Source organism: Alexandromys fortis, unplaced genomic scaffold (assembly GCF_014885135.2).
Source record: "Alexandromys fortis isolate MF-2015 unplaced genomic scaffold, M_Fortis_MF-2015_v1.1 scaffold_2_1_26212458, whole genome shotgun sequence".
Lineage (NCBI taxonomy): Eukaryota > Metazoa > Chordata > Mammalia > Rodentia > Cricetidae > Alexandromys > Alexandromys fortis.
The window spans coordinates 21385319-21404464 of record NW_026067930.1 but is presented as its reverse complement, the minus strand read 5'-3'; the positions used below and the strand labels follow the sequence as shown (position 1 = coordinate 21404464).

The following is a 19146-nucleotide window of genomic DNA, read 5'->3' as shown; positions in this document are numbered from 1 at the left end:
AAGGGACTTGAAACCCAAGGAACCTTTGCAAGTGGACTAGAGTCAGATATTTCCCCTACTAGTGCCAGTTCAAGAACAATGCAGAAAACTACACATCTTAAGGAACGTTCTTTTCTGAGCCTCCTACTTCCTCCCCGCCTAGCTATTACAAACAAACACTGCTGGCCTACAAGATATGACCGTAAAAATTAAAAAGCACCAAGAACTGGAAATATATCTCAGTGGCAAGCTATTTATGACCATGCCTGATAACCTGGGTTTGGTTCCCAGAACACACATGCTAAAAGAAATAATAAAAGTTAAAACTCAGCACTAAGAAGTAATATCAGTGCAAATGTTATTGATAATTTTTATAAACATTAAAAAGTCTCTAAATTCTAGCATATCACATGTGACCACAAACTGAATAAGCCATTTATATAAGCACAGAAGCTATGGGTCACCTTTAAAGAGCTTGAAATTCTCTTGGATGGTTTGTGGATAGACAATTTTCAAGCAAAGAACATATTAGTGAAACTGGGGTGTCAGAGACTTGGCATGTATCAAGAAACATTCTTTAGTAATAGATAGCTTCTTTGACACAGCCTAAGAGGTAGGATTATACTAATATAGATGTTAATTGTAGGTATTGAATCTCTTTAAGAGACGATTTAATCCTATTTAATCCTTTTGTGGTTACAGAGTACTTAACCCATGAATTCTTTTTATTTATTTATTTACTTACTTACTTACTTACTTATTTATTTTTATTATTTTTATTTTTTTATTTATTAAAGATTTCTGTCTCTTTTCCACCGCTGCCTCCCATTTCCCTCCCTCTCCCCCAATCAAGTTCCCCTCTCTCCTCAGCCCAAAGAGCAATCAGGGTTCCCTGCCCTGTGGGAAGTCCAAGGACTACCCAACTCCATCCAGGTCTAGCAAGGTGAGCATTCAAACTGCCTAGGCTCCCACAAAGCCAATACGTGCAGTAGGATCAAAAAACCCAGGGAAAATTTTCCTCCCTGCTTTGTAGCATCTGTAGAATGTGCTTTAAATTCAGTCTTTTGTGAGTCTATGGTTAGTTCAGTGTTTTCTTGTGACTCTGTGGCAAGTGTGACCCTATTTTAGCCTTTCAATCGAATCTGCCTTTAGTGAACAGGTGAACTCTTCAAAGAGAGTGGACATAAAAGCCCCTCTCTCTTCTGAAACCCATTCACCAATGCTGCCAGATTTTTTAAAATGTTAACTAACATTTAGACAGGTACAATTAAATTCAACAAGATGAGATAAAAAATAAACAAGTCAAATATAACTTCAACTTGACTTTATAGTCCTCAAGGGTCTTCTTTAATTAAAAAAAAAGAAAGGGAGGGAAGAAAGAAAAAGAAAACATGAATGAATGAGTGAATGAATGAATGAATGAATGAAGCAAAGAATGAGCTTCCTCTGTGCTTTTGCTGGATGTAATCTTATTGTAAAGACACAGCCTTAGAAAAAATGCCCAGAAGCCTGCTGGTATTCTGGAGATTTCACAACCTTTTATCTGAATGTAATTAATTGTCATGATTATGAACAAAATTGTAAGAAATTATTTAAGATACCAGGTGAAGGATTAATGGCAATGTGTGAACTGTAAGACACTAGAACTTGGTGTTTTTTTATTAGAATTTGGATTGCTTTTAATTCCTAACTGATTAGGGAAAGAAGCATTCCTCACTTTTAATCATACTCTCTTCAGCTCCCTTGTTACTGCGTACTGTAACTTTAACTTAAAAATGATTCACTTGGGTTTTTTGTTCATTTGGGCAAGGGCTAGCAGTTACTCCTTTATTTCAGCTTGACTAGCACTTGTCTTTGCTTTCCTGAAGGGCCTTACTGCCTTTATGCTTCCTAGATTTCTTCCCTTTACTTTAGTCTCCCTTCTTTCGCGTGTCTCATTCCCTCTCTTCTTTGCTGCAGCTTTAGACCTTTCAGAGCATCCTAACCACCCCCTACCTCCTGCTGCTCCTACCCTTTATCCCGCTGCTCTCCTGTGGACTGGGTTGCTTTTGTTCATGGTTCTTTACAAAGTGCTGCTTAGCTGTCCTTGCTCCACTGAGATACAACCATAGTGTTTTTTTTTTTTTAAGACACCTGATTTTTAACAATCATGAATGTTTTAAAGAACTGTACAAAAGAATCGTTTACATGTAACTGAGCACATCTCCTTTACATAGATCTTTCCTTCATTCAGTTTTTAATTTTTTTTCAAGAGAAAACAAACTATCTTTTTTTCATTATATATACCCAATCCAAGTTCCCACTCCCTCCCTTCCTCCTCCCTTTCCTTCCAATTACCCCACCCCCAATCTACTCCTCAGAGAGGGTAAGGCACATTGCCTTGGGGAAGGTCCAAGGCCCTCCCTACCATATCTAGGCTGAGGAAGGTATTCATCCAAAGAGAATAGGTTCCCTAAAAGCAAGTACATGCAGTAGGGATAAATTCTGGTGCACTGCCCGTGGCCCTGCAGTCTGCCCCAGACATGCTACTGTCAGCCTCATTCAGAGGGTCTAGTTTCATCCTATGCTTATTCCTTCCTAGTCCTACTAGTGTTGGTTAGCTCCTATTAGCTAAGGTAGATTGTTTCAGTGGGTGTCCCCATCATGGTCTACTGGTAAGATTGCAAACTTGTACAACTACTTTGGAAGTCAGTATGGCGGTTTCTAGGAAAATTGAAAATCAACCTACCTGAGGATCCAGCAATACCTCTCTTGGGCATATACCCAAACATACTATAAAGACATTTGTTCAAATTTGTTCATAGCAGCATTATTTGTAATAGCCAGAACCTGGAAACTACCTAGATGCCCCTCAACCGAAGAATGCATAAAGAAAATGTGGTATATTTCCACATTAGAGTACTACTCAATGGTAAAAAAAAACGACGACATCTTGAATTTTGCATGCAAATGATGGAAGTAGAAAACACTATCCTGAGTGAAATAATCCAGACCCAAAAAGATGAATATGGTACGTACTCACTCATTAGTGGATACTAGCCATAAACAAAGGACATTGAGCCTATAGTTCATGATCCTAGAGAAGCTAAGTAACAAGGTGAACACTAAGAAAAATGTATATAGATCTGCCTGGAAAGTCAAAATAGACAAGATCATCTGACAAAATTGGGAACATAGGAGTGGGAGGAGAAGAGAGAGTAGAATGCAAAGAAGAGGGGAGAGGAGGAGAGAGGAAGAGAACTTGAGGGAACGGAATAGTTGAGATGGAAGAAGGACAGAGATGAAAGCAAGGAAAGAGATATCTTGATTGAGGGAGCCATGATGGGGTTAGCAAGAAACCTGGCTCTAGAGAAATTCCCAGGAATCCACAAAGATGACTCCAGCTAAGACCCTAAGCAATATATGAGAGGGTACCCGAACTGGCGTTGCCCTGTAGTCAGACTTAAATATATCTTAAATATCACCATATAACCTTTATCTAACAACTGACAGAAACAGAGGCAGAGACCCATACCAGTGTACTGGACTGAGCTCGCCAAGTCCAGTTGAAGAGGGGGAGGAGTGGGAATATGAGCAAAATGGTCAAGACCAAAGTGCTGTTTTAACATGATGATGATATGCATGTAAATGTTCAACATTAGTTTCTCAAAACATGAAAGGAGCCCTGATTGTAGGCCGCACTGTACAATTTCCATTTTGTAAATATTCCCTTCCTGGTGAACACCAAATTCCAAATTTGATCAGGAGTTGAGTGACTTCAGATTGGCAAGAGATTAATGTGGTTCATAGTCCCACGTCTTGGGCTCCATTATCACACAGAAAGTTCCACTTCTAGAGCATATTCATACTTTGCCAAGATAATAAAATGACTTTCTATTATTTCATTTCATTTGGTAACTGCAAATCACTACTCTCATATCCTTGTTACTTGAAGAGATTATGGCATTCAGAGAGAAAAATTTTTGCTGGCGAACTAAATAACTAGATAGTAAAGATAGTAGTTAGAAGTAGAAAAACAGGCTTATTTTGTCTTTAAAGTACTTTCTGTTGTTGATACAGTTATTGATTTTAAATACACACAAATCTCAATTTTACAGTAAATATAGCTGCCACAGAAGTCCTGTTCTTTGTTCTTGATACAACCCTGCCCCTACTTTTTGATTGTCCACTTGAGTATTTTGAGACAAGGTCTTACTATGTAGCCAAAGCTTATCTCAAGCTTGCAACCCTCCAGCCTCATTCTTCTAAATGATAGAAATACAGATGTGCAGTGCCACATCAGCCTCTGCCTGTTTTTTGATGGATATTGCTGGTACTTTTATTTCAACTCATCTCAAATCCATTAGTTAAGTGCTCAGAAAATAAATGCTAATAGAGATAGAGTGTCTTGAATGAAGACAGCATATTTTTAATAATTATCATTAATTTTTCTGCCTTCATTATGTTTTTTATATTATAAAAGGGAATGGTAATCATGTGTTATCTGTCAGCAGAGAAACGAGTTTTTCTTTGTTTGAAAAGTTCACTTTAAAGGTTTCTGTGATGCATGACAGCTTTAAAATAGGGCTTCCATTTCCGAATGCATTGCCTGTGGCTGCTCTTCAGGGTTGCTTTCTTCTGAGCTGATTTGTCCTATTTGATCATAAAAACAGTGCATATTTATATCTCTGATAGGCCAATAAATAAAATCTTGCTTCCTTTAGGGGAAGTTTCCAGGGAACTAATTAGAGTCAGTAGCAGAGAAAAGCCGAGATTGAAAATACATTTCAGCATCTTTCATTGCTCCGTTTATTCTGTTCTTGGGCACTTCCACACATTTGTGCATGCAGGAAGTGGTCACAGCACATATCACAGTTAGGATGCACCTGTGACATCCTCGTGGCTGGTAGGACTGTCTTTCAGCATCAGCTCTTCTCTCTCTTCCTCCACAGCTCAAATTTCACTTACTGAACAGAGGACTTTCCTTTATGTACAAGGAAATTAAACTTATTCAGGCATACACCTGCTGCAGAAGTAGAAAAACACCTGGGGTGCCATTTGCATTTTAAAGATTCAGTTTCTACTGCTATCAATATGGCTAATTGCTGGATCATTTTATTATAATTACTTTTTATCAAAGGATATCTAGAAAAAAACCTCAATTGTGTAAGATTAGTGTTCAAACATGGCAGGTGGGACTATAAAATTTCTAGATTTAAAATACAAGAAACTATTTGTACATGATAATGACATTGCCAGTGTTCACTGGACTCTCTGAAATTCATTGTTTAATCATAAATCGTTTAAGTATATAGTTTGACTCATTGGAGAACCAATTTAAAATGTAATTATATATAATGCAAATATAATTTTCAATGGTATTTCTAAAATTGTTATGGTGACATAATTTTTATTAGAGTATTCAAAAAGGATTTTACCTAGTCTGAGCATTAGTATGTGGTTTCACAAAGATTCAGAGGAACTACTTCATTACAGTTTTACATTAGGATCATAGTCTTAGCATAACTAAATAACTACTTATCATATTGAGAAAGTATTTAGCTGGCATTACTACTGGCAGTCCAGTGAAGGTAAAAGAAAGCATATAGATTCAACATAATATATTAGCTAGCTTCCTGCCATCATGATAAAAGGCCTGAAAAAATCAACAAGAGGAAGAAACCTTTATTTTGCTTATAATTTTGCATGTTGTAGTCCATCGCCAATTGGTTCTGCTTTCTCAGGCCTTTGATGAGGCTGAGCACTAGGGGAGGGATTATATGCTAGAATAAAGCTGATCACATCAAGACAGCCAAGAACCAAAGAGGAAGAATAAATAAGGATAAAAATGTATATTTCAAAATTATAACTCCTAACAACCTACTTGCTATAGCAGGAACTCACCCTTTTAGTTGTCAAAGAATCCATTGTCATGTAATTAGTCCACTGCTGAGGTGAGGGACCATCACCTCCTAATTGTCCTACCCCTGACACTGTTGAATGGGCACCAAGCTTTCAACACATTATCTTTGGAGCAATTCTTCATATAGAAGATTGCTTATATATAATTCATATGGGAAGGTAAGGGTTAGTTTTTCTTTGTTCCAATTCAGTAATAGTTATTTTATTGCAAACCTGAAGCTACTGTTACTGTTCTTAAGTATGTTGTGCTAAGCTAATAACTCGTTGGAAAATAGTCATTATTTAAAAGTTATTTATTTTACTAAAAATATCTTTTCACATTTTACATGCTAATCCCATTTCCCACTCCCCCCTCCTGTTTCTTCCCTTTCCCATATTTTACCCCACACCCACTCCTCAGACAGGGTAAGGCTCCCCACAGGGAGTCAACAAAGTCTAGCATATCACTCTGAGGCAGGATCAAGACCCTACCCCCTATATCTAGGCTGAGCAAGGTATCCCTCCTAAAAGAATGGGCTCCAGAAAGCCAGTTCAAGTACTAGGGATTAACGGTGGTCCCATTGTCAGTGGCGCTACAAAATGCCCAAGCCACACAACTTTTACCCACATTCAGAGAGGCTAGTTTGGTTCTATGCTGGTTCCCCCACTGTCACTCCAGAGGCAGTGAGCTTGCATTAGCTTAGGTTAGCTATTTCAGTGGGTATCCCCATAATGGTATAAACCCTTTGCTCATATTATCACTCCTTGCTCTCTTCAACTTGATTTTGGGAACTCAGTCCAGTGCTTTGCTGTGGGTATCAGCATCTGCTTCCATCAGTGGTTGGATGAAGGTTCTATGATGACAATTAAGGTAGTCATCAATCTGATTACAGGTGAAGGCCAGTTTAGGCATCCTCTTCATTATTGCTTAGGTGGGGTCATCCTTGTGGCTTCCCTTTATCCCCTCCTCCTCTCCTTCTGTACTTCCTTCTCCCCTAACCCACTAATTCCCAATTTTCTCAGGAGATCTTGTCTATTTTCCCTTCCCAGGAGGATCCATGAATGTCTGTCTTAGGATTCTCCTTGTTACCTAGCTTCCCTTGGGTAGTGGACTATATTCTGGTTGTCTTTTGCTTTACATATAATATCCACTTATGAGTAAGTACATACCATGTTTGTCTTTCTGGGTCTGGGTTATCTCACTCAGGATAGTTTTTTTTTTTTCAAGTTCCATCCATTTGCATGCTAATTTCAAGATGTCAATGATTTTTACTGATCCATTGTATAAATGTACCTCATTTTCCTTATCCATTCTTCAGTTGAGGGGTATTTAGGTTGTTTCCAGGTTCTGGTATTACAAATAATGCTGCTATGAACATAGTTGAGCAATTGTACTTGTATGATTGAGCATCCTTTGTGTATATGCCCAGGAATAGTATTTCTGGGTCTTGAGGTAGGTAGATCCCCAATTTTCTGAGAAACCGCCATACTGATTTTCAAAGTGGCTATACAAGTTTGCACTCCCACCAGCAATGGAGGACTGTTTCCCTTCTTCCACATCCTCTCCAACTTAAGCTATTATTGATGTTTTTGATCTGAGACATTCTGACTGGTATAAGTTGGTATCTCAGAGTCATTTTGATTTGCATTTCCTTGATGACTAAAAATGTTGAGCAGTTCCTTAAGTGTCTTTGAGTCATTGGAGATTCTTCTGTTGAGAATTCTCTATTTAGATCTGTATCCCATTTTTAATTGGATTCTTTGGTATTTTGATGTTTAAATTCTTTATTTATTTGTCTAAGTTCTTTATTTATTTTGGATATCAGTCCTCTGTCTGGTATATATGTTAAGGGATTTTTTTTCAGTCCAGTTTCTTTGGTGTTCTGTAAGCTTCTTGTACCTTCATAGTCATATCCTATGTTAGGTTGATAAATTTTCTTCTGTAATTTTGTTAAATATATTTTCTGTGACTTTGAGGTGGAGCTCTCCTTTTACCATTATACTTCTTAGATTTGGTCTTTTCAAGCTATCCTAGATTTACTTGAAACTGTTTTTTTAATAATTTGTGGGATTTAACAGTTTCCTTGACCTATGAATCTATTTTCTCCATAGTATCTTCAACCCCTGAGATTCTTTCTTCCATGTATTGTAATCTGTTGGTTATGCTTGTAATTATAATTCTGTTCATTTACCCAAATTTCCCATATCCAGAGTTCCCTCCGTTTGTGTTTTCTTTTTGCTTCTCTTTCAGTTTTTAAATCATGAACTGTTTGAACTATTCTTTTCACCTGTTTGATTTTTTTTTCTCGGTTTTCTTGATTTTCTTTAAAATATTTATTGATATTTTTCCAATTTTTGTTTCCTTTAAGCGAATTTTTTTTATTTCCTCTTTAAGGGTCTCTATAATCTTCGTAAAATTATATTTAAGGTCGTTTTCTTCCGCTTCTTCTGGGTTATGATATTCAGGTCTTCCTGTTGTATGAGCACTGGGTTTTGGTGTTGCCATGTTGCTTTTCAGATAGTTGAATGTATTCTTGCAATGGTGCCTACCCATTTCTTTCTCCAATTTGTGCAGGTAGTTTCTTTGCATCTTTGTCTAATCCTTGCAGTTAGTGTCTGTGCCTCAGGGATCCTCTCTTGGACCAATTATTGCAGTAGCTGTCTGTTTCTTAGGGAGCTGGTCTTGGACCATTCTGTTCAGTTGCTGTCTGTATCTCAGGGAGGTGCTGAGGTCTCTTGGGATGGATGTGTTTGAGGCTGAAGTGAGACTTGTTGATTACAGGATCTGATCATTGAGAGGGAGTTAGAGCAGCCTGCTTGTAGGAGGCTTGCTGCTGGCCAGCTAGTGAACCTGAGGTAGATGGGAGAGGGGCCCAGGATTTTGACCTGGGGCCTAGGGTCTGGAGACTGGACTGTCCAGGTGGGGAGCTGGTTATTCACCTTTTGGCCCACTCTGTACAGTTGTAGTCTGTGCCTCAGAAAGCTACTGAGGTTGCATGGAATGTGTGGCTTTGAAGGCAGAGTAGGACTTGTAGATTGCAGGGTCTGAACTATATGGGGGTGTTAGTGCTATCTGCCTGGAGGTGGCTTGCCTTCCAGCAGGCTAGTAAAGCTGCCTAAGACATAGAGACTGGGCTGTCCAATTGAAGAGCTGGTCACTCACCTCTTGGTCTGCTCTGTGCAATCGTCATATATAGTAAATTATTTAAGGCATAATCTATGCCTGGGATTTTTTTATGAAGACAATGACTTTATAAATATGTGCATCTAGATCATGAGGTGAGATAGGTTCAAAATCTATACTTGAAGTCAGAATGTTCAATGTTATTTTACAACATTTTCTGAGGAAAACTACATTACGCAGTTCATTAAATAGTTCCTAGTGAAGAAGTCTGATGATGATGTAGACCAGTCATAGAGTTCTTTCTAGCATATGCAATTATAGCAGGCTTTCTTGGATCACCAGCTCCAAAATCATGTCACAGAGACTGATTATTAATTATGAATGCCCAGTCTTAACTTAGGCTTATATCTAGCTAGTTCTTTTGTGTGTGTGTAACTGAAGTTAACCCATTTCTGTTAACATATGTGCTACCCTGAGGCTCATTTACCTCATCTATGTACTCTCTCTCCTGCTTTGCTGCTTCCTCCATGTTAAACAAATACAGCATAAATGAAAACAACTCACCTTTACATAATTAAACAAATGTAGCATTAAACAAACACAATGTGTCTTTACATAGGTAAACAATTGTTCTGCAACACAAACTGGACACATCTTCACATAGATAAGAAATATTTTATTCCATAACCCACGACCATTTCAGCTTGATCACCAGGACTGCATAAAAGAAAGACGGGAAGGAGGAGAGAGAAAAGAAGGAGGGGGAGGAAGAAAAAGAAAGGGGGAGAGAAATTAAGAAAGGAAGAAATAAAGGTTGAAATGTTAAATTCTACAAGAACGATTAGAATTGAATATGCAGATACATTTCTGTAACTGGGAGTACATGATGAAGATGCAATGGAGTACAGGTAGCACCAATAAACTACGTTTGTTTGGTTACAGATTTCAGCCCTGGAGAGGCAGATCTTCGACTTCCTCGGCTTCCAGTGGGCACCCATTCTTGGAAATTTCCTGCATATAATAGTTGTCATATTGGGTTTATTTGGAACCATTCAGTATAGACCACGTTACATCATGGTGGTAAGTGTTATTGTCACATCTCTTCATATAAACATTATGATTTTTCTATAAGAAAACAAATACAATACTTTGTAAGCTCTTCTGATGTGAGGTGGTATTGCTATTCTACCTCTGACATGCTCAAATGTGCAATAAAATGTTCCCCCCACAGCAAAGTCATGTCCCTAAGTCTGAAATGACAGGGTCATTCATGGCTTATTTGACTTTGAAGTTTACAAGAAGATTTAAGACAGGTTTGGTTAGAGTAGAAGACAGGATGATACACATGATGCTATGATGAGATGCGGTGCACATGCATAGTCTGTCCTTGTATTCAGGTACCCTTAACCTTCAGAGAAACCCCACTAACCTTAGAAAGCAAAACTATCCGGCACAATGATTTGATTACTGAATACAATAACAAAATTTTAATTAACATTGGGCATCATAACTGAATTAACACAATGTATAGTGTTTAGTATATTCTCATATTTTTGTTTCCTGATTGTTAAAATTGAATGTATCTCACTTGTCAAGACTCGACACTTTAAACACATGTCCATCTTGCAAGGTATGCCATGCATGGTCAACTGATTCAATTGCAGGGCACTTGAAGTGCACATAGTAGTTTACACTGATGGCACTCACAGTATTTGCTTGTCTTTTCCTATAAAAATAAAACAGAAATACAGGCTACTTGTATAGGAGACTTATGGGAAGTAATGTGTTATAATAATGTATGTTGTTATAAATAGGAGTAAATCCTATAAGATGGCCATCAGGTCTATAAATATGAAATATTTTGTAAGATTTTAGTAGTGAGGAGTATTAGATGTCTAATCCTAAGCAATTCCTACTCTTTTTTTGGCTATAATTTGAGCCACTATATGATGATCAGAATGAGATGCCCTAGATATGGAATATGGCATAAGTTCCCTTAATTTCTTCATAATATTAGGTTATTATTGAACTTTAAATAGAAGTAGTCTCAAGTGACTTTATCTTTTTGCTACTGTTATTCTTCTAACGCTTCAATTACCAGATTGTTACAAAGTCAAAAGTATGTATAGAATGAGGCTGTGTTGTAGACATTGTCTAATTCTGGTGATATTTATCCTCTAAATGTTAGTAAGATGCTTTTTCCCACAACCTGTGCTTGGTTGAAGTTTCTACTGTCTTTCCTCTATACATGGAGTTTCTTGTGTCCTCCAGCTTTTGTCTTTCCCTGGGAGTTGTTTGTGCTTTCCTAAACTGTTAACTAAATCTGTCATAAACTCCTTAGAAAGATAAGATCAAGAATCTCCTTGATATCTCACAACTACTCCACTCTTCTCTTCTTTCCCCTTTTCTTTCCTCTTCCTTCCTTCTTTCTACCCTTCTCTCCCAACTTCTTTCATTCTTTTATTTAGCCATTCATTCAAAATGTCTGCCATTTACTTTCAGCTAAAAGTCTGATTTCATCTTATATGTGAAGCATAATAACACAGTCTTGGCTTCCCTTCCTCTCATGGTCCAGAAGCTGTCTTTAGTTTCTGATATTCTGTTATGTCTGGAGCATGAGCATCATGGTCTTGATTTTTTTTTTCTTCTTGAAATTCAGAATGGAGGTTTCGTTAGTTTCCAGATTCAGGTCTCCTCCTGCTGCCACTAAAAAGTTGTTGAGTCACTTCTGTGGTTTATAACAGCCATTTTTTTATCTTTTTAAAAAAAGCACTATAATTAATTTCAGATTACTAGCTGTAGGGTCAAAGAAAATTATCCATCAAAATAAATAAATAAATAAATAAATAAATAAATAAATAAATAAGCAAACAAACTTAGAAGCAGTTGACTTGTGCGTCATTAAACAAAGGAAAATTAGCACAGTTTCAGTAGTGCAGTGATCTTCCTCAGCAGTAACCTGCACTCTGCAAGAAGGAACCTTTCTAAACAGACATCTTCTGCTTGTGATTCTTTACCTGTGGCAAAGTACACTGGCAAAAGCAACTTAGGGGATGGTGAGTTTATTTAAATTTGAGCTCATGATTCTATGTTACAATCCATTATTGCTGGAAAATCAAGGTGACAAGAACCAAGACAGACATAGGCTCATCCCACTTTCTTCTTTTTATACAGTCTAGTATTAAATACAGGCATGGTGCCAGCCACTTTTAGACTGAGTCTTTTTACATCAATTTCTATAATTGAGACAACCACCATCAGCATGGCTATAGGCTAGGCTACTGTAAACAATCCTCCACTGAAACTCTATTCCCAGTTGATTCTACATTATGCCAAGTTGATAGTTAAAACTTGCTATCACCGGCAATTTGTAGTCATATTGGGATTTGGGTTCCATCACAGCCAGTGTGATTGTTAGGGAAAGAGAGCAGAACTAGGTCCAAGGTCAGCATATACACCGAGGACATTTAAGGTTTGGGATCTGGTAGGGAAACTTCATGAAGCCAATAAGAGGAGGAGAACCAGTACACATCTGGCTCTCCTGTTCCAGGTTGTTTTTTCTGAGCAAGTCCCTTAACCACCTAATAAGCCCCTCCTCAACTATAAATTAGTGATACTAAAACAGATCTCCCAGGGTTCTGGGAAAAACTAAGTAAAAAAAAAAAAGGCATTTGTCATGGGGGTCTTGCTTTCCCATCAATTTCTTGTTTCTTTCTTCCTCTTCCTGAGATTCTTGGAAAACTGTAAATAAAATGGAAAAAAACATGGCACAACACATTAAAAAAGACAATGGTAAGAACAAAATTATGAAGTTCTTGTCTTGTAGGGGTTTGTCTTTAAAGATTTTCCTTACATGAAAGTTAGAAGGGAGGAAGAAAGCAAAAGCAATCAGGGTTCCCTGCCCTGTGGGAATTCCAAGGACCACCCTCCTCCATCCAGGTCTAGTAAGGTGAGCATCCAAACTGCCTAGGCTCCCACGAAGCCAATAGGTACAGTAGGATCAAAAACCCATTGCCATTGTTCTTGAGGTCTCAGTAGTCCTCATTGTCCGCAATGTTCAGCGAGACCGGTTTTAACCCAGGCTTTTTCATACTCAGGCTAGCTGGCCTTGGTGAGTTTCCGATAGAACATCCCCATTGTCTCAGTGTGTTGGTGCACCCCTCGCTGTCCTGAGTTCCTTGCTTTTGCTCTCTCTCCTTCTGCTCCTGATTTGGACCTTGAGATTTCAGTCCGGTGCTCCAATGTGGGTCTCTCTGTCTCTGTCTCCTTTCATCGCCTGATGAAGGTTAATATTCAGGAGCATGCCTATATGATTTTCTTTGGGTTCTCCTTAAAGGGGAGGCGGCGGTGGGGAAGAGACAGAAATCTTTAATAAAAACTAAAAAAAAAAATTAAGCTAGACATAAATTAACTGGGCAGGGGTGGTGCACTCCTTTAACCCCAGCACTCGGGGCAGAGGCAGTCAGATCTCTGAGTTTAAGGTCCACAGAGCAAGTTCCAGAACAGCAGGAACTACACATATAAATTATATATGACTGCTGACATAAAAAAAAGAAAGAAAGAAAGCAAAAGCAAAGAAGTAGAAAGAGAAGTAATGCCCGTAATTTCCAAGGGAACCTTGTGAGCTGACGTGGTGTGGGAGTGAGAAGATGGAATAGGTGTGCACAGACACTCCATTGCCCTCAGTGTTCTCAAAGGGCCTGCCTAACAAATAAGATTTGCACGTGAACAAAGTATTAATCCTCAGGACACAGAAACAAAGGAGCAGAGCCATTATTCTTTAAACTGTATAGAAAGATATGTGCCCAAGGAAATGCTGAGCTGGGCCACGAATACTAGGCAGAGGGGAAGAGGCTGGAGAGGCAGGCAGGAGCCGAGGGTACTTGAGCTAAGATGCCCAATCACTGGCTATTCCAAGTCTCTACCCCTCGCTTAAATATCTGCCCGGCCACTGCCCAGCTGCTCTCATTCCATGTTCACCGCATTTCACCTTTGGAACCCCGGGAACCTACTCCCCCAGCCTCCTTCCTTTGGTGGGGAGCTCCTGGAAAGATGGAGTGCTTTTATATGTCTAGTATATTTCTTTTCTAGTCACCTAGCCTCACTGGAGCACAATATTTTCTGTGTGTTTAAAGAATGAATGGGAGCTGCTGCTTTGAACTTTAGGTGTTCTACAATGATTCCAGCCCAGCAATCCTCCCAATTCCTTCTTGCCTCAGGATTCGCACAGCAGGTCTAAGGATGCTCAGAGCAGGTCTCAGTGCCCAGGGGCTTCTGCAGAGAGCCTGACTCTTCCAGTCCCTCATCAGACATGGCAGGACACACTGCGGTCCTTCATTTTTTTTATCATATTCCATAGTTGTACCACAGTGACAGTTTAACATTTAGACTGCAAGTGGTTTTATCTCGAAGTCGCATCTGCAATTCTTTGTGCCTCCTTCCTTTCATGCGCCAATTACACTTAATCCACTTCAAACTAACAAATGCTTTGGAGCACCAGGTACGTGCCAAGTGCTTACTCAGAAACTAATAAAATATGGTGTCTGCTGCTGCAAGAGTTTAATGGAGCTCAATGGATAGCAACACGGGTTAAGTTACTGCCATTTCTCACAACAGATGGGGGTTGCTGTACTTGACCTCAAAGAATTAATCACCCTTATAAAAACGGTTTAGCTAAATGACTACGCAGAAGAAGCTCTCCGGCATCTATCATCATATACAGCGTGAATTTAAACTGGAGAAAATTGTTTCTTTGCTTTTCTGTGAATTTTGCCCTCCCCTCAATTACCTCTGGTGAGTTCTATGGGCCACATGCTCTTTTGCCCCCTCAGGGGCACATTTTGAACCTTCCTTTCGCTCAACTGTCCCTTAGTAAAAGCTTGTTCTATACTATTTACCTAGTCAGGACTAAGTGCCTAGTCCTGGCTATTAGCACAGATTCTGGTCACTTCCTGATTTGCCCCACCTAATTAGCACAGCCTCTGTTTTTCACACTGTATCAGCATGTGCAGAATTGTTGCACCCCACCCCCACTGCCATATTCTACCTCAGTCTTGATGTTTGATGAAGAAATAATAAACGAATTTAAGGTTTTTAAATGAAGTGACTTTATTCCATATGTTCCTGTCTGTGAAGCATTGGAACATTGATTTGATTTTATAATTGTCATATTTACCTCCTTTATACAACCCAATTCGTAGATTGGTTTCAGTAGTCAGAATATACGTGGCAGGATTGATCAGGCCTAGCCTAGACTGAATCTTGATACATGATTAACTGTAACTATTAATTATTTTATTTTTCCTTCACTCTGCCTTCCTTACTAATAAGGTACCAGGATGGTAGGTTTCCCTTTTTTTTTTCTCAGAAAAAAAATGCTAAATGCCAGGAGAGAGCAGAAGAATGGAAAAGCAAAGAGTTTATCCCATTTGTTTCATAGCATATTGTGAGCCAAATGTTGCCTTAGTAAAAATCATTCATTTTAAAGACTAATGCTCAATGGTGGAGATGCAGACTGGAAAACTTATAAAGTGTTTATTTCAATTACCAAATGCTAACATATCCTCATCAGATGAGGAAATGTTTAGGAAATCACACAAACCCATGCACTCATTGTCTGTGGGAATAGGACTTAAAATATGTGTACTCAGCTCAAGGAAACAAAAGGAGGGGGGCGGTTATGCAGTTCATTTTAACATGGAGAAGCCAAGTCATGTATACTTCTATCTAACCCACATACATATACAAGTCTGTTGCCATGCTCTATACTAACCAAAAGGTATTTGTCAAAAGTAGGTCATATTGCTCTATAAATATCATAACAACTGAATTGTTAATTAAAATAGCCAACTTCAATGACAAGGCCAAATGGATAGTCAGTCTCGAAGGTAATGACTTACTTTTTCTGACAGGGAAAATGCCCATCTATGGATTGGTCTTGCTAAGGTTAACATTTGCATGTCGGTGATCCACGCAGTCTCTTATATTGAAGTGTGTCATTTATAATTCCACACAAACCAAAATTCACTAATGCAGTCATCACTTTCAACCAGCAGCATAGACGGAACTTTCCATCCCCCCAACAAAAACCTGTCATGTTCCTACCACATGTGACGTATCAACTACAAAATATAAAACATCATTACAGAATTTATATAAATTAACCAAATTTTATTAAAATGGCCATTTGATTCATTTGTCATCCGATGAGGTGAAAACTTTAGAGAAGGGTCAATTTATAGATCCTTTTGCTAAGATGGTTTGCAATAAAGACTAGCAAATTAAGCATGCTGATTCTGGAGCAGACTGCCAGGTTTCATAGGACAACCCTGACACTCTCTAGGGTATCAAAGGATGACCCATTCTTCAGGGGTTTAATACAAGAACTTGAAAGATATGCCCCTTGGAACTAGGAACACAGGAAGTGTCATAATGGCGTTTGTTGCAGCCAAATGTGTAGAACTAGACAGTTACCACCGGTGTCTGTAAAAGGTCAGAATCAGAATCTATAATACAATTTACAGGAGATCCTCAGTTCCCTTCAGGCGCTGTTTGTGCTAGGATTTTTTAAAAGGGTTTGTTTTATTTTACCTTAGTTACACAGTAGACATTCTCAATATTTAGAGTTGGGGTGTAATGATGAAGAATGATGGTTTTTCGTGGGATGTGGTTTTCCCTGATAGAGAGCTTGCCTAGAGTCTTCCAGGGCCTGCTTTAGTTCCCAGTATAGGAAAAACAACAACAACAACAAAACCCTTCTATTGTGGATCAGTCATGGCTTCAGCTGAAGCTTTTCCTAATCCGTTTTCACTGATGTGTCCTCCCGACTTGATATTCAGCATTGTGGCCTACTCTGAGACACTTTTAATTAATTTGGAGTGTGCATCATCATGCTAGCTGCCCTCTGATTAGCACAGCGTCTTTGTTTTTGTAGTTGTGATGTATAAATTTATCCCATTAAGGAGTAGATAAACTCTTTTCTGTATCCATGGGGATAGTCAAATACCTTAATCATCACAACTTATCACTATGTATGTGACCTCTATAACATGATCTAATATAAATTCACAGTGACTATGGAGCCCTAAATTATTTTATTATCTTTTTTTTCAAAAGACAAAACACTCCCAGAAAAGAATAATGTTATGTCAAATATATTCACACAGTCTAGACATCTGCATTAGATCATTTGTAATCCCTTTAAAATCATCACTACAAAGGCACTGTAACTTGAATCTTATAAACACTTTTAGTAAACATTTGATAGAATCGTGGTGTTTAATGTAGTACCTAAAGTTCATATTTCTGTTATTTGACCCAGATAAGATAATATAAGGGAAATAAATTCAAAATGTTGTTTTAAGAAGAGGCTGTAATGATTGAAATCGCTCATAGAGAATGATTTGACTTACATGCCTATTTCAAGAATTCATAGATTTTTCCAGTACACTAAGATGAGCTTGCAAAATATTGAATTTAAGCAGTCAGCTGTGCTTACAACACACACAAGCTCCAGTTATCTAGGATCCTGCATCTCCATGGAGGAGACTAATCTCTACTATATGAAATCAGTTTGACTAATGCTCTTACTGATGTTGTTTCTGACCTTTCCCAGCAGGATGTGAATGAAAGGTATTTTTCATAATAGAAATCTGCTATTTATTTGCTCGTTCTCTTAGTTATTAATTTCTGAGATTTTTAGAGACATTTTTATTCATTATTTTTTTTATTCTACTCACATATATTACATCCTGCCCACATTCCCTCCTTGCCCTCCTCCCAGAGTCTCTCACTGTCTCCCCTCAGAAAATAGAAAGCCTCCCAGGGAAATCAACCATACATGCCATAATATGTTACAATAATGCCAGGCAGATAATACCATATTAAGGCAAGATGAGGTTAACCAGTAGGGGGAAAGGGTTCCAAATGCAGACAAGAGTCATAGAAACCCCCACTCCCACTGTTAGGCATCCCACAAGAACATTAAGCTACTCAGTCAAAATATATATGCTGAGGACCTAGGCCACACCCCTACAGCTCCCTTATCTCTGTGAGCCCCCATGAGTCCCAGTCAGTTGATCCTATGGAACATATTCTCTTGATGTTCCTGACCCTTCTTGTTCCTCCAATCCTTCCTCCCCTCCTCCACGGGACTTCCCTAACTCTGCCTAATGTTTGGCTGTGGGACTCTCCACCTGCTCCCATCAGTGACTGGATGAAGTCGCTCTGGTCTCTTTGATGATGATAATACTAGACTACTGTTTCAGAACAGACAGACCAAACTGTAGGTTGAAGGTTTTGTGGCTGGGATGGTATCCCAAACCCTCCACTTGAGGCCGTGCCTAGTTACAGAAGATGCCATATTCAGGTTTTGTGTCCCCTGTTACTAGGAGTCTTTGCTAAGGTTACTCTCATAGATTCAGTGGGGTTTCCATTGCACAAAATGCCCCCCAATTCCAGTCATATCTCCCAGTATTTTCTCCTTCTGTCCCCTCCTTGATCCCTGCTGTTCTTAACCCCAACTGCCCCCCAGAACACCCCTCGAAATCTATTCTATTAATTCTTCCTGGGGAGATTCTTGCACCCCCTCTTAATCCCTCCTCTATTAATTCATTTATAAGTGGATATTACCTGTAAAGTAGAAGAGAATCACACTCAGGTCCACAGACCCATACGAGCTAAACAGCAAGGAGAGGGTAAAGATATTTCTCGTGGTTAAACATTCATCATTTGATTACAGGAGCATGTGCTTTATTTTTAGTAAAATAACAAAACAGAGGAGAGTTAGATAACTTTACAACACATATCCATTCTCACAGTCTTCATGCAGAGATGTGGAGGTTCTATTGTCTCTAAATCTCTAAAATTAGGCAATTTATAATGAGGAACTGGAAATTTGTCTGTCTAATCTATCTGAATAATTAGATATACTGATATAGATAGATAGCAGATAGAGATTATGGTAGTACATAGATACATGGGCAGGTATAGGTATACTGATGGCTCACAGAAAACTGCACATTGTCTTCTTTTGAAAAGGTAATGCCCAGAAAAGAGAAATCACACGAGCACTCAGATTTAAGTTGGACCTTTAAGATAGAAAAGAGTTTTAGAAGTCTAGGCTTCTAGACATACACTGAAAACAGTAGGAGTAACTGGACTTT

At 38.6% G+C, this 19146-nt stretch overlaps 1 protein-coding gene across 1 annotated transcript in view; it reads left to right on the top strand.

Moving 5' to 3' along the window:
- Nucleotides 1–19146, top strand: part of Nkain3 (sodium/potassium transporting ATPase interacting 3) — a 613960-nt gene that overhangs the window by 298463 nt on the left and 296351 nt on the right. The window contains exon 2 of the mRNA XM_050145189.1: nt 9926–10063. Coding sequence (XP_050001146.1) covers nt 9926–10063 — 138 coding nt within the window. The remainder of the gene's footprint in view (nt 1–9925; nt 10064–19146) is intronic.